At 48.1% G+C, this 25802-nt stretch overlaps 10 protein-coding genes across 10 annotated transcripts; 7 read left to right on the top strand and 3 right to left on the bottom strand.

Moving 5' to 3' along the window:
- Positions 1-10: 10 nt before the first annotated feature.
- On the top strand, positions 11-4908 carry E1B28_012366 (uncharacterized protein; the record flags this gene model as incomplete). Its single annotated transcript, XM_043157466.1, has 17 exons — positions 11-51; positions 106-252; positions 310-336; positions 388-521; positions 577-2027; positions 2080-2114; positions 2167-2254; positions 2303-2636; positions 2686-2783; positions 2841-2884; positions 2933-2979; positions 3033-3137; positions 3187-3203; positions 3252-3330; positions 3385-3401; positions 3453-3547; positions 3606-4908. The coding sequence occupies 17 exons, from the start codon at positions 11-13 to the stop codon at positions 4906-4908; spliced, it is 4062 nt and encodes a 1353-aa protein (XP_043004833.1).
- A 263-nt stretch (positions 4909-5171) lies between these two features.
- On the top strand, positions 5172-6638 carry E1B28_012365 (uncharacterized protein; the record flags this gene model as incomplete). The annotated part of the gene is made up of 10 exons (XM_043157465.1): positions 5172-5286; positions 5340-5374; positions 5433-5557; positions 5615-5723; positions 5782-5799; positions 5851-5880; positions 5939-6055; positions 6113-6446; positions 6500-6576; positions 6630-6638. The coding sequence occupies 10 exons, from the start codon at positions 5172-5174 to the stop codon at positions 6636-6638; spliced, it is 969 nt and encodes a 322-aa protein (XP_043004832.1).
- Positions 6639-7149: 511 nt separating this feature from the next.
- Positions 7150-8504, top strand: E1B28_012364 (uncharacterized protein; the record flags this gene model as incomplete). Its single annotated transcript, XM_043157464.1, has 6 exons — positions 7150-7237; positions 7291-7382; positions 7445-7505; positions 7560-7675; positions 7734-7880; positions 7941-8504. Exons 1-6 carry the CDS (start codon positions 7195-7197, stop codon positions 8502-8504), a joined length of 1023 nt encoding a protein of 340 aa, XP_043004831.1. The 5' UTR covers positions 7150-7194.
- Positions 8505-8908: 404 nt separating this feature from the next.
- On the bottom strand, positions 8909-10415 carry E1B28_012363 (uncharacterized protein; the record flags this gene model as incomplete). Its single annotated transcript, XM_043157463.1, has 10 exons — positions 8909-8982; positions 9035-9075; positions 9137-9224; positions 9291-9465; positions 9519-9575; positions 9638-9794; positions 9860-9957; positions 10026-10049; positions 10111-10183; positions 10237-10415. The coding sequence occupies 10 exons, from the start codon at positions 10413-10415 to the stop codon at positions 8909-8911; spliced, it is 966 nt and encodes a 321-aa protein (XP_043004830.1).
- A 315-nt stretch (positions 10416-10730) lies between these two features.
- Positions 10731-15462, bottom strand: E1B28_012362 (uncharacterized protein; the record flags this gene model as incomplete). Its single annotated transcript, XM_043157462.1, has 15 exons — positions 10731-10842; positions 10898-11137; positions 11190-11398; positions 11461-11814; positions 11871-12303; positions 12370-12443; positions 12500-12729; positions 12782-13960; positions 14023-14106; positions 14165-14203; positions 14256-14470; positions 14525-14708; positions 14762-15101; positions 15153-15225; positions 15281-15462. The coding sequence occupies 15 exons, from the start codon at positions 15460-15462 to the stop codon at positions 10731-10733; spliced, it is 3948 nt and encodes a 1315-aa protein (XP_043004829.1).
- Positions 15463-16155: 693 nt separating this feature from the next.
- On the top strand, positions 16156-18078 carry E1B28_012361 (uncharacterized protein; the record flags this gene model as incomplete). Its single annotated transcript, XM_043157461.1, has 6 exons — positions 16156-16866; positions 16923-17116; positions 17165-17532; positions 17589-17830; positions 17884-17983; positions 18038-18078. The coding sequence occupies 6 exons, from the start codon at positions 16156-16158 to the stop codon at positions 18076-18078; spliced, it is 1656 nt and encodes a 551-aa protein (XP_043004828.1).
- A 428-nt stretch (positions 18079-18506) lies between these two features.
- On the top strand, positions 18507-19664 carry E1B28_012360 (uncharacterized protein; the record flags this gene model as incomplete). Its single annotated transcript, XM_043157460.1, has 1 exon — positions 18507-19664. One exon carries the CDS (start codon positions 18507-18509, stop codon positions 19662-19664), a length of 1158 nt encoding a protein of 385 aa, XP_043004827.1.
- Positions 19665-20638: 974 nt separating this feature from the next.
- Positions 20639-21070, top strand: E1B28_012359 (uncharacterized protein; the record flags this gene model as incomplete). The annotated part of the gene is made up of 1 exon (XM_043157459.1): positions 20639-21070. The coding sequence occupies one exon, from the start codon at positions 20639-20641 to the stop codon at positions 21068-21070; it is 432 nt and encodes a 143-aa protein (XP_043004826.1).
- A 262-nt stretch (positions 21071-21332) lies between these two features.
- On the bottom strand, positions 21333-23472 carry E1B28_012358 (uncharacterized protein). Its single transcript, XM_043157458.1, has 3 exons — positions 22919-23472; positions 21917-22859; positions 21333-21854 (listed from the first exon to the last, which is right to left on the bottom strand). The coding sequence occupies exons 1-3, from the start codon at positions 23209-23211 to the stop codon at positions 21471-21473; spliced, it is 1620 nt and encodes a 539-aa protein (XP_043004825.1). The 5' UTR covers positions 23212-23472; the 3' UTR covers positions 21333-21470.
- Positions 23473-24026: 554 nt separating this feature from the next.
- Positions 24027-24401, top strand: E1B28_012357 (uncharacterized protein; the record flags this gene model as incomplete). Its single annotated transcript, XM_043157457.1, has 2 exons — positions 24027-24180; positions 24238-24401. The coding sequence occupies 2 exons, from the start codon at positions 24027-24029 to the stop codon at positions 24399-24401; spliced, it is 318 nt and encodes a 105-aa protein (XP_043004824.1).
- Positions 24402-25802: the final 1401 nt, after the last annotated feature.

Genomic DNA, 25802 nt, shown 5'->3' with positions numbered 1-25802 from the left:
TTGAACTACGATGTCCGATATCCATACGAGGCCGTTCTCAAAGAATTACAGGTAAGTATACTGTCGAGATTTTGGCGCTCACGCTAATGATGATTGACGACACAGTGGGCTCATAAATCAGACAGTAATAGCCATTGGGATTACAGTGTTATGCGTCGGTGGTCAGGAACTCATGAAGCGAGTGAGGAGAGGCAAAAGTCAACGCAGGGACGCCATTTCGTTGGGGAGTCGTGAATCATGGGAATTCGGGTAGTGAGTGTTATTAAGGGGTCTCACGTAGAATTTTGCTCATCGAATACAACTTCATAGTTTGTATCAAGGGAGAAGTTGGGCAAGGTTCGTTCCGACAAGAACTATACAGAAGTGATTCCTCAATGTTCTCTCTAGATATCCTTCGTCACCTTCCCCCCGAGGATGGCCGTTGTCCTGGGTTCCGCAAGTGGTTCGTTTTCCAGAAGACAAACTGAACGAACTTCGGGGTCTTGATGCTGTTGTATATATACGTTTCCTTCGCGGCTGTTGTACGTTCACTTCATCTTCATCCGATCAGCTCAAATTCACTCTAGGTCCCCACAGTTTGGTTCACATTACTTCATGTGTTAACGACCTTCCTCATTCTCTTTCCCATTCACCTTGAATTCTCTGAAGATGACATCTCCCCGAAATCGATGACCCGAGCATCCATATCCTCTCTAGTTGGATCCCAACATGGCAAATCCCTACTCTGGATCCACATATGCCTCCTTTTCTGGATCACCTTATCCTGGATAGCTACCTTATTCTGGATCATACATGGAGCATTTCGATTCCGCGCCAGGAACATAGCTCACCGTGCTCAACATCCTCCGACAGAAAAACAATATTACCCTCACCCCCATCCTCAGTACCACTTTACAGATATTCCTCCAACGGAAGTCGATTTATCGAACGATGGTCTTCGCTTCCGCACGATTATGGTCACCAATATTCCTCCTCAGCTTCGCGATGAGAAGGAATTGCAAGAGTATTTCGAGTACTACATGTCGCGGAAACTCGAGAAGCCCGCCATGGGTGTCAACTCCACGACACAACCCGGATTCATAAATAAATCTTTGGCATTCATCTTAAATCATGCGAAGCGGATACCCGTCCAACTAGCTCGTACTCATGAGGGTGAAAGTCAGCCGACATCCAATTCACGGTCCAATCCGGATGATAAACCAGCTATCGAACGAGTGATAATAGCCCGCAAGATGACAGAGCTTTCATCTTTACTCGAGAGGCGAGAGGACATTTTACGATTACTGGAGACAGCACACATCAAATTGGCTAGGAAGGCCCTCGTCGATGTCGCACGTGCCATGAAATGTAAGGAGGAACATAGGCCTTTTGCTCGGAGTAGTTCTAGAGCTGCGTTGATTGCGAGGCAACGGAAATTTCCGGCTGACGTCGAGGTCGGTGACCCCGCTCAACTGAGTGAGGAGGAGAGAATGGACCGGCTCATCAAGGTTTTGGGACCATTTGTCGAACAGTTTGGGTTGTTGGAAAGTTACGCCAATTCTAGGAAAGGGTTCAGTCTTGATAGAAGTGCATTCCGGAAGCTTCGTTCCGAGGGTTCGCATGACGACGAGCAAGAAGAGGTGCCTCCCACCTCTGCATACCCTCCAGCCTCACCTAGGCTCAAACGGCGCAATAAAACAGTGTGGGACGCACTCCTCTCCCTCCCCCGTAACACCTTGGACGCATATCAACCACTTGTCAACCTCTCGCATCTTTTCCGTGGAAAAACGGTGCCCTCTATCGATTATTACACTGCGAAACTGAATCTTCTTACATCTTTGATCACGGAAAATCGCGCAAAACCTGCCAAAAAATACGATCCAGTCTCTACGGCTTTCGTAACATTTGCTCAAGCTGAAGACGCCAGAAGGGCTTGTAATTACCTTGCTGTACATCCACACAATCCTCTAACTTGTATCGTGACCATGGCCCCTCAATACTCTGACCTGGACTGGATACGAGTAATGAAGTCATCTTACAACGCAGAGGTGCGTATTTAAATTTTCTTCTACCGGCCGTGCTAATGCATGATCGCCATAGTTTGTCAAGGACTGGGTTGTCAGCTTGGGAGTCTGGTCAGTGCGAAGATACTGGCTCCGGACCTCGCTGCTAACATGACCTCCGTAGGGCATTCACCCTCTTCTGGCTCTTTCCAGTATCATTATTCGTCGGTCTTGTCTCAATCCAAAACATCAGTGTGTTCTGGCACGGTCTGGTACGCTAATCAAACTCCTTAACACTAATTGACTCATATGTGTTACAGGGAGCTTATTTAGAGAAACACGCATGGGAAGCGGAAGTTCTTCAATCGTTTATCCCCACCCTTCTCGTCGCACTTCTTGCCCTCCTCATTCCTCTTATACTCTTGCTCATAGCCAAAAAGGCCCATACGATATTAACGCTGTCTTCCCTCCACGATCGCATCATGACACGCTATTTTAAGTTTTTGATTGTCAACGTTCTGGTCTTTTTCTGTGTTGGAACTGCCGCATTACAATCCGTTCTGGACTCTCTGCGTGCTTCAGGGACCACTCCGGATGTATTGAGTGTTGTTGCGAATAGTTTTCCAACTGCTGGACCTTTCTATGTCGGGTGGTGTGAGTTATTTCCTTGTGCCGGGTCTACGTTATTGACATACTCTATCAGTAATCTTCACGCTTTCAATGCATGGTGGATTTGAGATCGCCTTACGTGAGTATTTCCCGGGTCTAACCTTCACACTACTCACTGTATTCTTAGTTGGTGTACGTCTCGCAAACATGAGTTTTTCCCACAATATTCACCTTTCATCCTCTACTTAGCTCCCTCTGATCATGTACCCCACTACGAGCCGACAAATCACGCCGTGAGTCACTATCCTTCTGTACGCTATGCCCTCTGACAGAATTGTTAGACGGAAGCGCGCTGTGGGCATAAGACCGCGCACACTCAATTTTTATTGTAAGAATTCGCAATGCCTTACAGTTTATGATGATGATAATATCTGCATGTAGATTGGCTTCCAACCCATCTTCTGGTCATCCATGTTCTCCTGCTTTTCTCTGTACTGAACCCGTTTGTTCTTCCTTTTGGCTGTATATACTTCTTCGTTGAAACTGGTAAGTGTCATTGAGTCCTGCAACACCCGGTCCTCATTTTGACTACTAGGTGTTGTGAAGAACCAGGTTCGTAGACACCCTTTCTAGCACGCAAGTGCTGAACAATCTCCTTAGTTGATCCACGTTTACGCCAAACATTACGAAGGGAACGGGCAACTCCTTCTGATTCGTATGATTCGATACTCGCTCGATGGTGCGTAAATAGCTGGGCGTTCATTTTTCAAACTGATGTCGTCCCACAATATAGGATTGATTTTGGCCCAGGTTCGTAACTCACATCTTTTACCCCTTCCGGAAGCTCATGAACACTTGTAGTCTGTATTCTTGGCGTACATGGTGGTGCTGAAGAGGGAGGTGAATGTTGGCTTGGCTGGCTTCTTGGTTGCGTTCACCGCCATTATGAAGATCTTGTATGTCTCAAGTCGTTTCATCTTCATCCTAACGTATCCTGAAGCAGTGAATCACTAGCATAACTCGAGTATGCCGCGCACAATTTGAGGCGGATGACATAGCAGAGGCGGAAATTGTATGTGGATCAGGTTCGCCACCGGCAGAAGAAGAAGGCTTTGAAGACCTAGGTGAAAGTCAATACAACGAGAATGAAGCGGGAGGACGCCAGTTAGTTCCTGCCGTAGACGATTCCAAAGTCACGTGGCGTCTACCTGCATGGGTTTCTTTCTCTTATGCGACTGTTCGACATCGTCCATCCCATCCACTACAGCGCTATCCGATTCCATTCCGTTCGAACCCCGATAGGTCAAGACTATCCCGTATCAGATCCCTTCCAACCAATCCCTCTGTGCTGTATTCTGCGACACCTGAGGTCAAGGAGAATCCGAGCATACCTGAACCTTGGGAATCAGCTTTCTCAGCGGCTGCCTCTTCTGGGTCGGACACTCAGGTAGTCTCTCCACACCCACACCCTGTACCTTGGGATGACCAGCATAACATCGATATTCCTTACGACAATCCCTACTACACCAGAACAATCAGCAATGCCCTGTGGCTTCCTCGTGATCCATGTGGCGTGTTGAATTTAGATGAAACGATCGACCTCAAGGTATCAATCTCTGTCGACCCATCGTGCGGTCAGATAGGAAGCTGGACGGGTCTCCCCGAAACCAACTCTCCGTCGCAGCTAACGACATCATTACCTTCCACACCAACGAACGAACCCGAACGCACAAGTTTGGTGCCATACTCCGAACCTGATTATGTTGATGGCTCAGAAATCATCGACCTTCCTGTTGTCCTGGCAAAGAGGGCAGAAGTAAAAGATGATGTGGAGAACACCGTACGACCGCGAAGGCCTTCCACCTTCCGTCGAAGTCCGAGCAACCCAGACAGTAGTCTCTCGTTCAGGCGTCCAAGTTCGGGGTCCGGTAAACAACCTCTATCTTCCTATCGGTCGTTTTCAGAAACCCTACGTCCTCCGGAGAAATCCAACTCAATTATGTCAATTGTCTCCCAACAAACTCCGATTGAACGTTCCGAATCTGCGGGTGAATCTACCATCAGACCTGATGCTCATGCACAAGCAGAGCTAGTTCGCGAGGGTATAAATCCCACGTCATCGCGAATATCCTTGGAACGACCGGCTTTACGGAGGGCGCCAAACATCTCAGCAAATCGTGCTATCTACCATGAAGTCCTGGCAGAAGAGATACTCGCTTTCCAGAATCGTATGGATGAGGAACAAGCTGAAGCTGAGAAGACACGGACTCAGAAATCATGGCTTACTTCATGGATGTTCAAGAAGCAGGGAGAATAACGTCGGTCTGTATATTTTTTGGCGTCCTACATCTCTCCGTTGTTGATATCCTATATTTTTACCGGATCGTTACTGTTGTAAATCTAATTGCTTCGGGACCACCGTGGATCACCGTCCAAATATCCGAAAAAATATTGCTATCTTCTATTGCATCTTAGACCGATGTTTTTCCTTCGTTTTGCCTCAGAGCGATGGATTTCCGATATTCAACAGACGGACATTATATAATGCCAGGATGAGTCTATTAGGTTTCTTCAGGCATCATGATTCCTCTTGTCATTGGCACGTTTGCGCTTCTGGCTGGTGTTGCCTCTGCAGGTACAAAGCTCTGGGACGGAAGTTTCAACCCTTTCACAACTGCGGCTGATTTTGACAAATGTGATCTTTATCTCTGTTTGGTTTGGATCCCTAGCGAACTAACTCTGGGACAGGGAGCTGGGCTAACCAAGTCGGCACTTACCAATGGGTGAGTACGACTTCGAATTCACATTCAGATGTCAAGCTCAGTAGAGTGTTTCATGTAGTACATCCACGGAAGCCAGCCTACCTCTCACTATCTGGATCTGTCTTCTTCGTATAAAAACCCGGCGATGACTTCCGAGCAGCGTGGCCTCAAGGCGACCATCGACTCCGGTGCAACCTGGAACGGGTCCGTCAAGTTTCTGTCATCAGCTCGTTCGGGCCAGTGCGCTCATTAGTGTTGCAGACAAACCATGGCACGAACGGAGCTGATTCCACAGACAAGCTCCAACTTGGGAACCGGGAATCTTTTCTATCATTTCTCTGTAAAGAGAACAAGCACGAATGCCCCTGATGTAAGTCAATGGTTGCATCTAAGAAACGTTGCTTACAAACTTCCGTGCTGCTACGTAGCCTACCCTAGAACACCAGGTATAGGTCTGTCATCCTCTAGTACTCTCGCCTCTCATCTACTTCCCACAGGTCTGCTTCTTTGAGAGCCATTTCACTGAGGTAACATCTCATACATTATTTCCTAACGCATAAGTTCGTTAAATCTCTTCTTCTTCAGCTTAAATACGGCGTCGCGCCAAACCCCACCAACTTGCAATGGATGGTCGGAGGCGTTTCGAAATGGAGCACTCCATTCAACGCGGACACCTGGCTCAACTTCGCTTATGATATCGATGTAAGTTTTGGTGCAGTACGTAGACCTTCTGGCGCGGCACTAATTGTCGATAAACAGTTTTCGAAAGGCACCGTAGGGCTGTGGGCTTCTTCAGGATCCAGTCCACTTGTCAAGGTTGTCCAGAACGTCGCTGCTTCTACTTCCACAAATTCTGCCGACTGGCATCTTGGTGTGCTGCGAATCGTGGCTGCGGCCGGAGTCGAAGACTGGTACTTCTCAGGCGTTTACGTCGAGAGTGGACCCATCACCACTGCCATCGGAAGTGGATCGTCTACAGGAGGTAGCACGACTGATGCACCCACCACCACACAAGAACCGCCTTCTACTACGACCATCGCCACCACAACGACAGCAAGTGGTCCGGTGCAGACGCATTTCGGACAATGCGGCGGTAAGGTCCATCCTCCGATTGAGATACCAGCCTCTCTGACTTAGTTTGCTCAGGCAACGGCTGGACCGGGCCAACAGCGTGCGAGAGCCCCTACACATGTAAAGACGTTAGTCCACCTTATTATTCGCAAGTAAGTCGCTGCACGACCACTGCTGCTACACGTTCTGACTGTGATGCGTTCAGTGTCTTTGATCGTGCGAAGGAAATCAGATATTGGCGTTGATATGAATCCTGTCAAAGCGTGACATAGCGGTGTCATTTGAATATCATGAATCAAACAAAATAAACACTATAGTAGGCGCTACCGATTTAAGTACAAAGTTCAACGATGCTGTAACTTACTATGCGTTCCTTGACTTCCAAGTGACGAAGCCGTCCGAGCCTGAGGCTGAAGCCAACACCTGAGGCTTCTCTGATGGACTATTCGTCTCTTCAAGGCTAAATACCACGGAGTGAATCAGGAGTAAAACTCTTAGCTTCCGACTATGATTCAGGCTTCTGGCGGGTCGATTTCTTCGCAAGCTTTTCTGGCGCGATGGAAATCTGGAGGACCAGAACGTGTTCATTGTAATGACGAGTTCGATCGTAGCTACAGCTATCGAACTTTAAAGCTGACCACGTCGAGGACATGAGGTCGCAGGCTGATCATGATGAGGTGAAGTTCACCACGTGGCCAGTTGCATATGTCCGCCGCGTCAGAGTTTCGCTTTTCCACTCACCCCTCCTCCCTTCTTTTCCCTAAACAGTCATGTCTGTATATCTTAATCCTAGCTCTTCCCTTGGGTTTAGCCGTCCGTTTTCTACCTTTTTCTCTGTTGTTGTTGGTCTCATTCGTTCTTGGCAGGCCCACTGACCGTTCTCGTGAAGAGGACATTGACCATAACAAATCCTCATGATCAACCGGTGGCTTTCAAGGTCAAGACGACCGCCCCGAAGGTACCAGGAAATTATGATCTCATTGATGAATACCTACTAAAAGTTTTTTTTTATTACACCAGTTGTACTGTGTACGGCCCAATTCTGGAAGAGTTGAGCCAGGGCAAAGCACTGAGGTGGCAGGTGCGTCATATAATCAATTTTGTAGGAGTACACGATTAACGGGGCATTCTTTAGTCATGCTACAGCCTTTGAAAGAGGAACCGCCTCTCAATGCCAAGTGCAAAGATAAATTTCTGATTCAGAGTACCCTCATTACCTCGGAGAAAGAAGAGAAACCTCTGGCCGAAATTGTGCGTCCTTTGAAAAGGATACATGGTTAACGGCACTAATTGTCACTCTCGGTCTTAGTGGTCCACGTCAGATTCGACGAACGAAGCAGACACCGTACACCAGCAGAAACTCAAAGTCTTATATCTGCCTCCTGAAGGTCAAACATTGATAGAAGAGGACGAAACTGCGGTCAATCAGAGCTCCATAATCGGCGCTAGCGAACAGGTACGTCCATTCGTGCACCCTAAGCTCAACAAGGCATGACTATTGACTATACTATAGCAGTTCGGTACTGTCCGCCAACAGCCTTCCGTCAATGGCCACAATGCCATTCCAGACTTCAGAAACTCAACCGTGCCCGAAGCTGAAGGGCACAGTCATCACGAAGACTTTAGCGCCGCACATGAGGAATCACATGAAGAACTTCAACATCCGCCACCTGTATCGGTTTTTGTTCAGCCACCCGTCGAAACATCTCCTCAGGCAGATGCTCCTGCATCAAGGGATATTGAACCTTCAACTTTCACACATTCCACTGCCCCAGAACCTGTCCCAGCACCCCCACTTCCTCCAGTATTTGCTGCCCCCGCCATCTCAGCAGAGCTCGAAGCTGAACTTAAAGAAGCACGAGCTGAAATTGATAGACTTAGATCGATACTCGCCGCGGCAGTGCCTCCAGCGGAGCTTCGTAAACGAACCAGGAGGCTTTCTGATGAAATCTCAGTTGTCCCTGGTAGCGATGTCGGAACTGCCATCGATGATGGTCCTCTAGCTCAGGAAGGTGTACCTCTACAAGTAGTCGTCATCATTTCACTTCTAGTATTCATAACTACTTATTTGTTCTTCTAATCTTCTTTTTCTTGTGAGTCTCCTCACACTATATTATTTTCTCTTCGGTATTGGAATGATTCTCTATATAAGAATTCTCTCGTACATTCCATTTCCTCGATCTTATCTGTACCTATCACCTTCGGATGTACGTATTCATATCGTTATATTCAATGGACTGATTAACATTGTTGTCAGTAGGTTAGTCTGCACACTTGAAACGAGAAGGCTGATGGAATTATCCTCCTCCTCACTCAAGTTTGCGTTCTTTCCAATAAGGATGTACAGTAAGATAGGCAGGCGATGGCAACCAAGCAAGGCGGCATGAACGATACGAAAGTGACAGTAGAGAATGGTAGTCTCATCTTCAACCTAACCATACACCATTTCAATGGCAACTACCTAAAACAGCACAGTATCTGCCATCATTCATCGACAAGCTGCGCCTCGATCGCTTCTGCAAGCAGACGGTGAACCGCCTGGGTGGGATGACCCGAATCTATCAAAGAACCATTAATTTAAACACATAGAACGAAACGAAGTCCGCTCACTGTACCAGAAGAAGCCCACGGGATCAGCGCAGGTACAGAACCTGTGGCAGTGGTGAGAGTTGGGTCTCCGTTCGTTAAATAACGAGGACAGGAAATGATTACCCAGTGATGTTGGTGAAACCGAACTCTTTAGGATGATCCAAGACCATGTTGAACCATGCATTTGAATCGAACGTCAATACAATTGCATCTGCCCGAAGACGAAGATTAGACTAGTACTGAGAACAGCCTAGTAGGCGAGGGTGATTGATCACACCTGGATTTTGTGAAGCGAACCTCTCGGTGTGATTAGCTAGAACTTGATTGAACAGCGCGATGTGAGATCGAATCGTTGCAGCTCCTTGGGCATTCCGATTCCAGATGGGTGAACGGTCTTCAGGCGGAACGTTGATGAAGAGGTGCGTTTTAAGTCCAGTGGCGTAAGCCAATTGCTTTATAGTCCATGTGAACAGCATAAGGATGAGTGTTGACTCGATCAACATACCACCGCTTCAAAGTAGGAGGACATTTCTTTCTCCCAAAATGCACCAAAGTCGGTGATCTAGATAAAGGGAGGAAAAACATCAAATTCAGGTTTCCCTTGGAGCGATTGTTGGTCCATACCGATGCGTTATTCATCGAGTCACCAGTATCATTTATTCCAATCCACCAGGCGGTCATCGTCTCCTCTTCAGGGTGGGGAATGACCTTTGAGGCAAATCGAGCCCATTGATCAACCTGCTCGACGAGTTGCAATGTAAAATCATGATGGCGAGGAAGGCTGACGAAGTCGTTTGAAGTAAGTAGCTACAAACGAAGAAGGAAGGAGTCGACAGATCTACTGACATCGTTGCACTGATATCTGCGCCAGCAAACGCAAAGTCCCACAATTGCTTATCGCACTGCGAGGGCAGGCCTTCGAAGCATCCGGTCAAGAATTGCAGCTTTGCACGTTCATAAACAGGTCGGCTTCCATAGGTTAAGGCTTTGACCAAGGATGTTGTCAACTTACCCAATTGGAGCCTTCAGAGCTAGTCTGCAATCCAAACGTCAGTTGTGTTATGCAGCTTTGCTTGTCCAGCTGATCGTGTACTCACATTCCTCGCGATAATCCTGTCCGATAGCAGCTCCTGAGGAGTGAAAGATGGATTGAGAGCATCTCGAATAAAACTTGCGAATTCGTTAGAGCTCAAGTTCGACTTGTCAGGTACGATATGGCTCACCTATTGTTAGCATGTCCAAGAGTACCTTGGACAAAAGAATAGGAATCGCCGAACGCGTAGACGTATTTTATGGATTCCCAGTCGAAGCTTCGACTGGGTTTAGGTTGAGTCACGCCGACGAGTATCAGCAAATTCAACCAGAACAAATGTACCATTGTTCGTGACTGAAATCGAAGCATTCATCCAGGACACGCTCGAAGCTTTATAAGTAGGTAATGATCGTTCGGATCGACGGTGCGTAGAGGCGGAACGGTGCGCGAAGTGGTCATGAGAAAAGAACGTGAGTACATACGTAGATCAATGAGTGGATGTGGTCCTGATTAAGAATTAGGTCTAAGCTAATATAAACAATGGTAGTAATGTACGTGTAGTCTCCTTTCATGGTCCACAAAAGTAAGAGGGCAGAGCGGGGCAAAAAAGAGAAAGTTTATCGTGAAATTGGTCGTACTCTACATGAACCCTAAATCTGGTGGGAAAAATATGCAATTGTTCCTCTACTTCTTGCTCAAAGCTTGTAATTGAACGAATTCGTAATAGTCTCCTCGTCTGTTTAATAGCTGATCGTGTGTTCCGGCTTCACTGACACGTCCTTCTTTTATGAAATAACTGAAGTCCCAAGTCAGTGACTCAGTTGGAAAAAAAAAAGACCTGCACGACGTACATTCTATCTGCGTTTTGAATAGTCGATAACCGATGAGCAATGGCGATTGTCGTCCGCCCTTTCGCCGCCTGATCAAGCGCTGCCTGGACGACCTTTTCAGAGTTAGAATCCAAAGCCGATGTTGCTTCGTCGAGTAAGAGAACTTTGGGGTTTCGAAGAAGTGCACGAGCGATAGCAATACGTTGCTTTTGACCGCCAGACAGTTGAGATCCTTTCCCACCGACTTCAGTGTCGAAACCACTACGGAAGCGTTAGCTGCCGAGAAATCAAAGATTGAACATGGTGGACGTACTTGGGCAATCCTTGGATGAATTCGAGAATGTTGGCGTCTCTACAAGCTGCTTCGAGCTCTTCCTGAGTGACTTCGTTCTCCGGTTTGATGGCACCAAGAAGGATATTGAACCGAATGGTACCAGCGTACAAGGTAGGCTCCTGTGACACGAGAGCAATAGCCTTTCGATAGTCCGTCACATTCAGTTCGTTTATCGGTTGGTCGTCCAGCTGCCAAAAAAAAATCAAACGTCAGTGGGCTGAGTAAATCTCACAAGCAGTCATAAACGTACATAGATATTTCCAGCCAACGGATCGTAAAACCTCTCAATCATCTGGATAACAGTACTCTTCCCACATCCACTCTGTCCAACAAGCGCGATGTAGGTGCCGGGTTCGACTTGAAGCGAAAGATCACGCAGGACACGGACACCAGGTCGAGTCGGGTACCGGAAGTGAACATTCTCAAAGCGAATCCTTCCCTGACTCTTCGTAGGATCAACGGGTTTGCCTTCGGTAGATTCGGCGTCGATTTCAGGCATGGAATCGAGCAGCTTAAGGATTGCAGTGCCGGAACCTTTGGCAGAAGAAACGTCTGGGACGAAAGCAAATACGTTTCCGGCTTGGATGGCACCAAAGGTGGTACTCTACCAAGGAAGAGATAAGTTGGATTGTTAACAAAGAGTAAAGGAAAAACTCGTACCATGAGACTGACGAAGAAGCTGAAAGTACTGTACTCGAGTGTTGAAACGAGCCTCGATCCATACCAAAACACCAATCCAATGACAAAGAATACCGTCGCCTGTGACAGGGCATAAAGAGCGTTACTCCACAATGCGCTCCTGTTACTTGTCTTCAATGGCTCTTCCAAAGAGGTGGAATACATTCTCAAGCAATCCTCTTCACGAGTTAACGAAGCAACGGTACGAATGGATCCTGCAGCTTCACAGGCCAACTGGGCAGAACTCGCGTGCGCTTTCTTGTTTGCTTGATCTTTGAGGACGACGACACGTAGACGGATGTAACCCGTGCAGACGAGGAAAGGGGTACATGCGAGTCCGACAAGACCGATTTTCCAGGCGAAGATGATACCGACGATAATGCCAACGATAAGGGTGGAGAGAGATTGAACAATACTGTCGAGGAAATAGATTATGTGAACATCAGATAACCAACTGATACTTTTCTTTTGAATGACTTACGCTCCAAGCGTGATACCCGCTAACCCGTTCACTTTCTGGGGATGGTCACTAAGGTCTGTGGTCAGACCACCGGTCTACAGGGCGTTCAGCTGTGAGCAGGCTGGATGACTGACAAAGAAACAAAACTCACAGAGTGATCGTCCTGATCGAAAAACACAATATCCTGTCTCAAAATCGCCTTGAAGCTTAAAGAGCGAAGTTTTGAACTCAATGTTGCAGCGGCTGCCGCAAACATATAATTCTGTATGCCAATCATAACCGTCGACACAATCGCAATGATGAAGAACCAAAGGGCATTGCGGTCTCCCTCATGACGCAAGACTTGACGGTCTTGGGACGCAAATGTGTTGATGGCCTTGCCTGAGGGATGTGAGTGTTGGCAAAAAAGGAACCAAGAAGAAAAAACGCTCACCATAAACGATACCAAACGCCGGGAATACTAATCCAGTGAGAATCGCCGCAATCGTGCCGTACACATATCTCTTCCACTCCGTCTTGTTGATGATGCCCATTCTCTTGAACAGATAAAAGAAGTTATAATGCTCCTGGTGTTCTCCTGCATTCTCATTCTTTTTTCTCTCCAAAATCTCACTGGCCAAAGATCGGTTCGTGTTCTTTCTTCCGAGCGGCACCTCCTCCTTCGCAAACTGTTCAAGATCGGTTTCCTTCTTGATGCCCTCGATCGGAGTTTCGTTGCCAGCAACCTCGACATTCTCGGTAGCCTCCCGGAGCTTCTGAGACGCCACGAGTTTCGCGTAGGATCCGTTTTCGTCACTCAGGAGTTCATTGTGTGTTCCTTGTTCCAAGACGAGACCGTCGCCCATGACGTAGATGACATCCGCATCCTTGATAGTAGACAATCGGTGGGCAATGGTGATCGTGGTACGTCCAGCCGCCGCTTTATCCAAAGCGTCCTGTACAATTCCTTCGCTTTGCGTATCAAGTGCAGATGTGGCCTCGTCCAACAGTAAAATCTTCGGATCTGATACAATAGCCCTGGCGATCGCAATTCTCTGCTTCTGTCCACCACTCAACAAGAACCCTCTCTCGCCGACCATAGTATCGTAACCTTCTGGAAGTTTGGAAATGAAGGAGTCGGCATTCGCCTTGACGCAAGCTTCCTTGATCAACTTGAACTTCTCCTCTGGACTCGCATATTCGTGTGGTGTGTTGATCAGTCCATGGGCGACGTTGTCCCGAATGGTAGTGGCAAAAAGGGTGGGTTCCTGACTGACCAGACCAATCTGGCTCCTCAACCACTTAATGTTGAGGGATTTGAGGTCGTTTCCGTCGAGCTTCACGGCACCCTCCAGAGGATCGTAAAACCTCTCTACCAATGCGATGACCGTGCTTTTGCCTGATCCCGAAGCTCCGACGAGAGCGGCGGTCTTTCCGGCACGGAAAGTAAGTGAGAGGTCTTTTACAACGGTGACATCTGGACGAGAGGGATATGCAAATTTGATATGTTCAAGAGAAATTTCTCCAGAGACCGAGGAAGGTTTGAGGCCATCCGGATTGGCAGAGTCGATGTCGGGAATTCGGTCGATGGTGGCGTACAACTTGGCAGCGGCACCTCGACCATGTGTAATGGCTAAAGCAAAGGGACTCGAGGCTGAGAGACTGAATAGAATGCTGTTTTTGATGAATACGTACCTTGCATTTCGGGTGCCAGCATGGCCAAGGAAAATGAACCAATCAAGATCGCCATGAAGACGTTAATAACTTGGCCAATGTCCGCTGGAAAGGGCGTCTTAGATGACCACAAGGGGAGGGAAGAAAGATAGGGAAGACTCACCGTGACCTGATAGGACCAGGGTCATACCAAAGGAAAAGGCTGTTATCGGATAGTCAGCGCAAGTAATTGGCGTGGTGGTAGAGAAGCGTACCCAGCGCATAGGAGGCATAAATGACGAAAAAGAAGACCGAAAGGCCAACACCGTGAACAACGGCGGCCTTGACATCAACAAGGTTTGCGAACGAGATGTGCTTATCATATATGGCGCTGAGGACCTTTTGATTTCCGAAAGCTTGCGCAGTACGAATAGTGGAAATAACTTCTTCTGCCAAGCTGCCACCATCAGCGACGTGCTTCAAAGAGTCCCTGTCATAATGGATAAGTTGAGGCGATTGAAATATGTGCGTCATGAGTACTTACTGCATGTACTTTGAAACGAACTTGTTCATGATACCTCCTGCAATAGCGATACAGGGAAGAATTGAAGACATGGCGAGAGCTAGACGCCAGTTGCGAATATAGGCCAGAATGAAACCGGTGACGAAGGCAGCAAGGAAGTTCACAACGAGCGCGACCTTCTCGGAGATACCTTGTTGAACGAGATCTATGGTGAGGGAATGAGTACCATGGATTGAGAGAGAGTAATAAAGAGCGTACGGGTATCGGTCTGAATACGGGTAGTGACTTCACCGGCGCCGACGTTATCGAAAAAGGCGATGTCCTGACGCAGAACGGCTTGCAGGTACCGTTCTCGAACGCGCTTTGCGTTGATCTCGCCTGTGTAGGACCAAGTGTACATGTAGATATATGTAGCGAGGAACATTCCGCAACCGATAACCACGAGCCACATGGCGAGCATTGCAGCATCATGGCGGAAGTTTGAAGCGACAGGGGAGAGGGCGCTAGACGGTTGAGAGCCAGTATTTATTGCCTCCAAGGTGGACTGGAAATCTACAAAGGCCTTTACGAGTTCACCGAAGAGCAAAGACATTAATGGCTAAACGAGGAGTTGGTGAGTATCCTAGAGGTGATCTGACTTGAAACGAACCTGGGCTGCACCTGCTGCTGCTGCAGCGACGAGACCGATAGCATCGAGGAGTAATTCAAACTTGGTGGAGTACCTAGAAAGTATAGTTGTGAGAGTTGCTTTTGGGTGCAAGAAATCGCACAACACACCTGAAGAGCTGACCAAAGGAAACGGGAGTGAGCTCCTTTTCCTTTTCCTTGGCCTTGTCTGTGTGATTGGCATCGACCACGGTGTGCTTTTTGAGATCTTCGGCTGAGTCTCTGTCGTCGGGGGAGTCATGGTTGTTTGTGGTCTTTTCGCCCGCAGTACTTGGGCGTGATGAATCCGTCATAGTGGGAGCGTATGGACTTGACACGAATAAAAGGATAAAAAGGGACAACCGTGCCTTTTAAGCATTTGGATCAAGCATACCGCGGAGGCGTTTGACGTGAGGTCAGGACTAATCAGGACATAGCCGGCCCGCTTCGTAATCATCTTGACGAACGGCCTCAGGCTGCCGGCGGTCGCGTGAGGATCCCCCTGGCAATCTCACCGAGTCATTTCAAAATTCTTCAACCCTTTGCACGACCGCCGCGCGTTCCCACATCTACGCTGATTCGAGTCAGAGTTTAGCCGCAGGCCAAGTCGACGGGTAGAGTGGCGGCAGCGCTCACAACATCGATTACGCTTCGTGCAACGCGAGTCAGAGTTTAGCCTGGTTTTTCCGCCGATCAAGTCGTCGATGGGTAGAACCATAATTCAGTCGGACTGTGACTCTGAGCTCACGGTCTTTACTTCAACGTTGAACTTTCGGTCACTGCGGAACTGCGCACAGCATTGCATTAAGCGCCTACGTGCAGACACGTAATTGAGAATATGAATATTGCTGCATATCTGGAGGAAGGACCATCAATTTTGATCCTTTGTTTTCCCACGATCCACCACCTCATCTTCTCACCACCAGTGACCAGAATTCGAGAGCAGGCTTTCAATTCTGCTCGAATAACTCTCAGCTCTACATCCCCACTCTTTTCAAATTTACACCATGTCCTGGAAACTCGGAAGAAGTAAAAAGTCTTCCGTCACAAACCTTCGCGGAGAGGACCACAACGGTCGTTCCACTACCCCCACACCATCCAATCCAGATGGCAAACCTTTGCCACGTTCTGGCCTACTTACTATACGTGTCATGGGTGCAGAGGGCTTAGCTCTACCTCCAGGTACCAGCATTCCGCCCGCCGTTCAGAACGCACTTGCTTCACAACAAGCCAAAGTCGCTGCCTCCGTGTCACCCTCTAGCATTCAGCAACAGAGACTGGCCAAGACTAGGGGAAATAGGGACAGCATCCAGCGAACCCAATGTTGGTGGCTTCCGTATATCGTCATGGAATACGAAGTAAACCAAGTATTGATCACTCCTCTTGGCGGTGAACTCGACAAACCGCTGTACATGTATCAAGCCCATTTCGACGTCTCCAGAAATTCTTCAATCTCCTTACAGTGCTATCTTCGTGCCGACGAGCCCAACAGAGGCGGTGACGGTTTAGCTGATGACCTCGGCAACGACGTTTTTCTTGGTGGTCTCACTTTCGTCCCTGACTTTGAGAACATGGGCACCGAAAACCGGTGGTACGTCATGTCAGGAGGTGCCGGTAAAATTCAACTCGGAGTTTCTTACCAGCCTGGTTACGGTGGTTCTGTGAGTATAGACGATTTCGAGTTGATCACCGTCATTGGGAAAGGAAGCTTTGGAAAGGTAAGCAGTAATCTCTGTCCTCAGTTTATCTCAGAGGTCAACCCTACCTTCTCCAGGTTATGCAAGTCCGCAAGCGTGACACCTCTCGTATCTACGCCCTGAAAACGATTCGAAAGGCTCATATCGTTCACCGCAATGAGATCACCCATACTTTAGCCGAGCGCCTAGTTTTGGCTCAGGTCGACAGCCCGTTCATCGTCCCGTTGAAATTCAGTTTCCAGAGTGAACAGAAGTTGTACTTGGTTTTAGCGTGCGTGTTCTTTCTTGACCAATCTCACCTCACTTAAACCTCTTATAGTTTTGTCAATGGTGGCGAACTCTTCCATCACCTCCAAAGAGAGCAACGGTTCAACGAAGAACGGGCAAGATTCTATAGTGCTGAACTCCTACTCGCACTCGAACATCTCCACGAGTTGGACGTCGTTTACCGGGATCTCAAACCCGAAAACATCCTCCTCGACTTTACTGGGCACATTGCTCTCTGCGATTTCGGGTTGTGCAAATTGAACATGAAAGCCAATGACAAGACCAACACATTCTGCGGAACTCCCGAGTACCTCGCACCCGAAATTCTTTGCGGACAGGGTTACAACAAGACGATTGATTGGTGGACTTTGGGAGTGTTGCTCTACGAGATGTTGAGTGGATTGCCTCCGTTCTACGACGGTATATCTCCTGTCCTTTTGTGCTATTGCTTCTTCTGACATCATTTCTGACATTAGAAAACACCGACGCGATGTATCAAAAGATTCTCAATGATCCTCTCGTCTTCGGTCCTGAAATGTCTCCCGAAGCCCAATCTATTCTGACCGGCTTGCTCACTCGCGATCCCACCAGGCGGCTTGGTGTGAACGGAGCGGAAGAAATTAGAAGACACCCATTTTTCAATAATCATTTAGATTTTAAATTGCTTGCTCAGAAGAAGATTCATCCTCCGTTTAAGCCGAGTGTTGCCAGTCCTGTGGTACGCTTTTGTGTCCAGCTCTGGCAGTTTTTAGTTCTGAGCTTGATCTCTAGGACGTATCGAATTTTGATACGGTGTTCACGACCGAAGCACCTGTTGATAGCTTTGTCGAGGGCTCCGAGTTGAGTCAGACTGTTCAGGCTCAATTTTCAGGTGTGTTATTTCGTGTTTCTGTGGTCCTGCCGGATATCCTCATCTCGCTTTCAGGGTTTTCGTACAATGGTACAAGCATGGCTGTCAGTCCTTGATTGGTCTGTATGATAGTCACTTTCTCTCCCCTCTTTCCCTCCATTCTTTATCACTCATTTAACAGCTATGCCTGTCTATCTAACTGCTGTTGCCTTTGCTATAATATTTGCTCTGCCGTAAGTCACTCTCTCCCCAATTACTTTATATCTTTGTAATTTCTACTACCTGTCTGTCACACACACTCGTTTCTTTTCTATCAACTATTACCGTATCGTCCCTCCTTATTAGCATTCCTTTTCTTTGCATATACTAGATAATTCACTCTATGGAGGGTTTAGGTTTTGGATTACGGATTCGGATTTATACAAACAAGTTCTCAGTATATTTATATTACGCTCAATACTATTTTGTCTTTAGCTAGGCCGGCTGTCGAGTTTGATGACTAATACAGTGTAACTCCTTCCGCCCATTCCACTACGCTAGTCTCATGGCCACAACTGCGTACACGATCTACTCGCACTACGATCCCTCTCAACGAGAAAGGCTAGAATATGAAACCGGTCAAATTCAGGAAACCGAGGAGGCAGTTAACGCCGACATCTGGGAAGTAGAAGCATTCAAGGCAAGGACACGAGCACCCCCTCCGCGGTTTGTGAGGGCTACCATCGACCATGACAGAAACTTTACGCCGGAAGCCAGTATTTCCACCACCCGCACGAACGAGGATGGTCTTTCAAGCTGGTATCGATCCTTGACTCGGAATTCAGACGAGAATCCCAAACACAAGCAAGCGGAGGAGAGAAGGAATGGGAATGTGAAGTCAACGAGTCTACCCTCCTCTTCGTTACTACCCGAACCCTTGCCCATTAACAAGATAAAAGAAAAGTCGGACAAGAGTGATTGGTTCATTCAAAAAGCTTTACTTCAGTCTCAATCTGAAACCGGAAGCCACCAAACCGTCGAAAGTTCACCGTCAACACTAGCAGATATCCTAGCACGGGATCCACCTCCGCGTCCCGCTTCAGGAGATAAGTTCTATCCTCCCGTTTTCCTTGCATTAGGTCCTTCTAACAAAGGCTATGCTCTCCTGGAGAACAAGGGTTGGACGGAGGGAGAGACTCTTGGAGTAGATGTTGTTCGGTCAAGGGTGAAGAAAGAGAAAATGGGAAAACACAGAAACAAAGAGGTGGTTATCCGAGACATAGGGGACGGAGAAGTGAAGGAAGTTGCTGAAGTTATCGATTTGACCTTCTCTGATAGCGAGGAGGAACAGGAGGAGGATGCAGAAGAAGGCTCGTCAGATCAGCAAAACAAAGCACTCAAATCCGAACCCCTGGACGAGGACATCTTACAGTCCTTCTCTTCTTCCATTACTTCCACCCGCACTGCTCTCATCACTCCGCTCCCGACGATACTCAAATCTGACAGATTGGGAATTGGGCTGAAAGCTAAGACTGTTGGGCCTTACAAGGCTTCAATGAAACGTGTTACACATAATGGTGCTGCGCTCGCCGCACATCTTCAAAGAGCAGAGGATGCGAGGAAGAGAAGAGAGAAGCATGGGAGAGGGCATCGAGCTTTCTCAAGGCTTTATAAGGAAGAGCAGAGGCGAAGAGCGGAGCTGCAGGCTTACATGAATTCGTAGGATGGAACGTTATCCACTCGTCCGCCCAGAAGACTGTGGTGTCGGATAGAAGTCCTTTGTTGGTATTTGGTATGCTAGAAATACAATACTTTTTTCCCTCCTGAGAATAAACTCATGTAATAAGTAAATAACCAATTTCCGGACCCTTATCGATGGGACTTGCGGCGCATTTTCAAGTGTCACAGTTGGAACTATGAGGTTTGATGACTACGGCATCAAGAGTGGTGGCTTCCTCGTTCCTGCCTCCTCCCACAGTTCGCCACAGCGTTCGAACTTTTCCACTCGTTTTTACTACGCTAGTCTCATGGCCGTAACTCCGTACACGATGTACTCGTACTATCCACAGCCGATATGCGTCGCAAGGAGCGGCGAGCCTGTAGTACCATTAGGAATGCAGGGTCCGTTCAAACGTTTTGTATGCAGACGGGGGAAGTGAAAGAGGAAGAGTGTATGTTGCACAGGATAAGTTTTTGAGAAGCGGGTCCATGCAGGCAGAATCTCAAGCTCAAGGCCTCACCCTCCAGAAATCATTGCGGGCTTCTGATTTCGATTGGCGGTAGCCTTGTGTGACAGCCACAGGAACGGCGGTACAACTTGCTCTATCGACGAGAGACAACGAGCCGAGTAACGACCAAGTCGTTCAAAATCTCTTGCGAAGAAAATCACTATGGGAAAACATCATAGATTCGATACGATGCTAAAGAAGAGATATCTCCCAATATGGTTTGTTTCTCGCCTACCTGATAATCTAGGAGATAGGAGTACTTACCTATAAAACTTGCCCAGTGCCCACACAGTCCCATTCTTGGTAGTGATACTCCCTATCACCCCGGTGAAGATTCGCTATTCTTCCAATTTCATGTCGTTTCCAGAATGCTCGACATTTGAAGTTGTGCGGATTCTCTCATCTCGTCGTGGACAGGTCCTACTCGTCAAATGCTCTTTCATAGAAGGTCCGTTGATTCTCAAAATCTATGACCCTCGCTTCACTCTTCGTCACTTCCCCTGGGCACCGGAACTCGAGTATGAAGCTGACAGCATTCGTGGCGGAGCGGACGTTTACCGCCGGTCCGCTCGTACAGGCTGACTCGTGTATTAGAGAAGGACGAATATCTGGAGTGGGAAGAGCGCTACTACGCGAGATGCGAAGAGAATTATCGCTGCGAGGTAGAGTCCTATCGACGTCTCTTGATTTACCAAGGGTCTATCGTTCCTCGGTTCTTCGGGCATGGAAGGATGAAGCTACCGAAACGAATCATCTCGCCTCCCTTCCTCTTACTCGAATACATCCCCGACGCAGTAACGCTCTTGGAAGTCGACCCACAAGTCGTACCCCACTCCCTATGCAAGGACTTCGAGATGGCTGTGCGCCAGATCCCACAACGGGTGGGGCTAATTCACAATAACATGCACACAGGTAACATCTTATCCTCTCCTTCTAACGAACCCCGTCGTATCACCCTTATCGAATTTGGTCAAGCTTTTTGGGAGGTGCCAATGGACTGCTACGATTTGGAGGACACTATGCGTAGTTGCGACGATTGCAGAGCGCTCAGATGGTTGCTCGGGCACCATACAGGAGTTCATATCCCTCGTACGTTCTTGGCGCACTTGTCTCCATTCATCATCTAACTCTTGATTACACGAATGCATAGCGCCCCCACGTCCCCCACGTCCAGCTAGAAATACAATGCTTTTTCCTCTTGAAAATAGAATAAACTAATGCAATAAGTAAATAACCAATTTCCCTTATCGATGGGACGTTGAATGAATGAAGATAAATATAAAGCTATTGTCGTTAGGCCATCAAGCGAACGTTTCACCCCATAAACCCTTCGCGGCTTCACACTTAACTTGCGGCACGTACATTCTGAGCCACTGCACCATCTCCTTGCTTATCTGGTTGCACCTTGTGACATCCATCGATCGTATGCGCTTTGGTCCTGGCAATACGGCATGAGATGCAGATCTCACTATCGGGCGTCGACGAGCACAGGCAGAAGCAGAAGAGCTGGCAACGGCAATGTTCCTGGATCGGAACGCTTCGATACTTTGGTACTGAGGATAGGAATTGGCAGGGAGTCGGGATTCTACGAAGGTTCTGAGGGAGTCCCAATCGAAGGAGGTACATCCATCGAAAACAACAGTTTCCAATCGGGGACAAACCCAGGATTGAGGGCTTGAGAGGGCCTTAAAAAGTCACGTTCGTCAGTTACACTTGATCCCGAAGCCAAAAATGAAGTGATTCGGACCTTTAAGAAACTCGAGGATGCATCTTCTGTGTCCACCAAGTCGAGGGTTGCTAACGAGGGTAAACGGCGAAGAAGATTCACGAATTTTAATTCGTTAAATAGACATGACTCGATGCGGAGGTATTTGAGAGGAAGACGAGTCAATGCCTGTTCGTATAAGAGTTGAAGAACCTGGGAAACGTTCTCCAGGTAACACATCTCCAAGGATTCTAGGTTGGGAAGGGATATCTGGCGCATGATGGTACGGGTGAAGACATTCCCGGAGTAATAGAAAGTTACTTTCGTCAATCGGGGGAGACGAATGACTTTGGAGATCGGAAGTAGTTCCAAGTCTTCTACCACTGCTCGATAACACGGGTCCGAATCAACATCCGACATGTTCCTAAGGGTAAGTTCTTCCAGGTCAGGACATTGTGCCAGTATACCAAGGAGAGTTGAGGAAGACGGAGCGTAACCATTAAAGTAGCCTCCGAGTTTCAACACCCGAAGCCGAGAAACGAGTCGTAAATCCCATCCAAAAATAAAGGAAGTCAACGAACAAGACGTCAGGCGAGGTGTGTGACCTTTGAACAGAGGAAGATGTGGACTGGAGTAATGATCTTCCTGCATCGAATGATATATCTGAATGGATAACGTTTCTAGGAGGGGTGCTTCCTCTTGACAGCGTGCAAGAGCTGCGTGAGCCTGTGGTCGATTAGGTACGCTCAAGCTAAAGGATCTGGTTCGCCAGAGAGCAGGCCGTATCAAATCCATGGCATGCATGACGTGCTCGGTAATTCTGCTCGTGTATTCCATCCGAGGACCGAAGTTGATCGATATGTCCAGCGGACATGATTTTGATCTGGCAAGTTTCCGGCGCGCTTTGTCAATGGAATCATGAGGGCTGACGGAAATCTTGGAAAACAGTATGGGGGTATCAAGGACCACGTCGGCCCAATATCGACTATATATGGTTCGGAGTAAGCAATGAATGCTGCGCCCAAGGTAAACAGAAGTCCTTACCAAACCAACATCAACGTTGATACCATAACCGGATTATCATCGCCCATCCCGAACACGCTTATGACGAAAATGGATCCTAATAGCTCGCTCGGTATCCGGAGGACAGGCGACTGGAGGCGCACGGCCTGCTCGAGATAGGATTCCAATTCGTGTTTCTCACTCATGAGTGAGGCCATCTTGGAGTCGATCCTGTGGATTGCATCGCGTAGCCTGGGTATCGAAACGTGTGACGGTCGACGAGAAGACGGAGACCGAGGGGTATAATATGAAGACAGGCTACGGCTGGGACTCATGGGGTCCGGGGAAGGGGATGGAGGGTGAACTCGGGAAAGCAGCCAGTTTTATACAACAAGACAGGGCACGATGCTGGCTCAATTTAGCATGCGATAGACCTCGAGGACGACCATTGTCGAGAGGCGAGGCCGATGAAAATGGAAAAGAGCTGCTATTGGTTTCATAGATAAACTTGACTTGTTTTTTTTGCGATCCGTTTCGACACGAGGCTGTCTTTTAGTTCGGAACTGACCCTGCATCGTGGGACACGAGCTCTCAGCGAACACGAGGGTCACAACGAGGCAAAGCCTCCTCACGCTTGTTTATTTGGCGACAAAACGTCCTCTTCTAATGTTCTATATCAACGGCTACTCTGCTGAGCTTGTCTGAACTCTAGTCAAGCAGTATCCTCGCTCACGCCTCCAGTGGGTGTGTACGGTAATAGAAAGTTTGCGTCAGAACCTGGTTTCATCAGAAGGGCGGGGGAAATTCCACAGATCTGTCAGAGGGCGGACATTGTACTCACAATACAATCGAGGAACACCGTCAACGCGCTTCGTACATCACCACATCAGTTCCCAACGTCGGCAATATCCTGGTCCTCCGGGAACGACAGGCTCACCTGCTAACCAACTTGCTTTCGTTATCAGATACGACTTTTCTATACTTTTGACGCAAATGGAAAGATGTAGGTAATCCCGAGGTAAAGAATAACATAGGTGTGAGCCCTTCACACCTAGTCTCAAAGTTTTTGGCTGACTGACCTATACTTCTCTCTACTTCTCTACATTGCTGGTTCTCGCTCGGAACAACATTATCCAGCCACAAGTTCGAAATGGGCCACGCCCTTTCTTGTCTCATCTACCACGCTTTAGTCGATTTCTTCACACTCAACTGGAGGCGTCAAACTGCGCAAGATTCAGCAAGTCCCGAAATAGATGCCAAAGACCTGGGACAGCCATTGAACCTGGGGTCTGAAAGCAATACGAGTACGTTTTAGTATCCATCGCTCTATAGCCTACCATGCTCATAATTTCGACATAAAGGTACCTGGAATACGGAGAATGATCGATGTCTGCATGACCTCAAGGTGAATCGTACAAAGAGTCGACGATTTCCTTGGGGAAACGAAGTTGAAAAACTGTACCCACAAGCCTACAAAGTGGGAAGTCTCATCTCTTCGTTCAAGACTGGAGCTCTGTTCTTTTGAGCCCCCCGGAACTGGCTCATGGAATTTTGAACCTCTGGAATTGGGAATGGCGTCCGGATCCTGGGGCGAAGATAAAGTCAAGAAAGGGCCGCCGTCCACTCCTGAAACCACTCAGGTCACTGGATTCTTGCCCTGTCATGATAGCACTCTCGGTTACTCATGTGAACACTATCAACCGTTGCAGAGGAAGCACTCTGAGCCTCCCTCGACACTCCTTCTCTCAATCCCCCTTCGGCGCCAATCTCATCTTCAGCATCCAAGTTAGCGGAGGCAGTCGACTCGTCCTCGCGTACCGGCCTCATGCACCTTTACATATATTTTCTCTCGATCCTGTTCACGCCTATTCAGTTCCTCCACACTATATCGACACTTCGTAGACTATCTGCACGCGTCAACGTTCTTCCTGTTATCGCATATTCGATCAGAAGCCTGCTACCAATAAGGGCGCAGAAGTTGAGCAGCAACTCGACGGAAAAAACTGAACAAAAGATTCACCTGAGCCGACATCCAAAATCTCGAGTCTTCCCTTCGCGCTCACCGGATTGTTGAATTCTCTCCCCCTCCTGTTACTTCTCCTCCTCCTTTACCTAGTTCCCTTGTAATCGGCCTCCCCCGAACAAGGATGCTACTCCCTCTGGAACGTCAAATTCAAGCTCCCCCTCTCGCTTTACGCGCGCCTACAGGTCCAAGTTTCAACCATGCGGTGGCTGACGCTCTTGAAGCACAACCACCACCATCTGAAAACTTCCTACCTTGAGTCTCCCCCCTCCACGATTTCGCCCTCCCACACTCCCGTCCAACATCTCATATCTTCCGTTCGGGCAGGGGATTCGTGTTTAGGCCGCCAATAAGTCTTTCCAGACATACGTGTTCGTTTTGGTGTAAATCTCCCAACCTTGTGAGTCTCAACAAAGGTTTCAATTCGTGTCAATGCTCACATGTTCTTACTCTCTATAGCGTTGAATTTTCTACCTATCCAAGATGGCCTATGGAATAGTTACATCCATCGCGATGTCGATGATAAATTCTATCGTTATAGGTGTATACGACGCAAAGCCTCTTATGTACTGGAAAAACGTGTTGACCCGTAGGTAACGATGCCGCTCCTCACCAAAATCGAAGGAAAAGGAAACGGCATCAAGACTGTCATTCCGAACATGGCTGATATTGCGAGGGCTTTGAGTCGCCCTCCCACTTACCCTACGAAGTTTTTTTGGTTGCGAACTCGGTTCGCAGACCTCATATGCAAATCGTCTTCGCGAACTACTTGGCGTTTTCTTCGACAAACTTCTGTTGTGCCACAGTGGAGGTCAGACCTTGGCAGATGAAACTGGAAGGCCGAGGAGCAACAGCGGCGACAACGTCTATGCCTGCGAGAACTCCGCTGGCCACCCTTAGAGA

The sequence above is a fragment of the Marasmius oreades genome, chromosome 8 (assembly GCF_018924745.1).
Source record: "Marasmius oreades isolate 03SP1 chromosome 8, whole genome shotgun sequence".
NCBI classification, from domain to species: domain Eukaryota; kingdom Fungi; phylum Basidiomycota; class Agaricomycetes; order Agaricales; family Marasmiaceae; genus Marasmius; species Marasmius oreades.
Note: the sequence above shows the minus strand (reverse complement) of the source record. Positions and strands in the feature narration are given on the sequence as shown.

Coding starts and splice junctions, on each gene's coding strand:
- E1B28_012358 (XM_043157458.1), bottom strand. CDS start 23,211: ATGAGTCCCAGCCGTAGCCTGTCTTCATATTATACCCCTCGGTCTCCG. Junction 22,860..22,918: donor TCAACGTTGATGTTGGTTTG/GTAAGGACTTCT, acceptor AACCATATATAG/TCGATATTGGGCCGACGTGG. Junction 21,855..21,916: donor CATCCTCGAGTTTCTTAAAG/GTCCGAATCACT, acceptor TGACTTTTTAAG/GCCCTCTCAAGCCCTCAATC.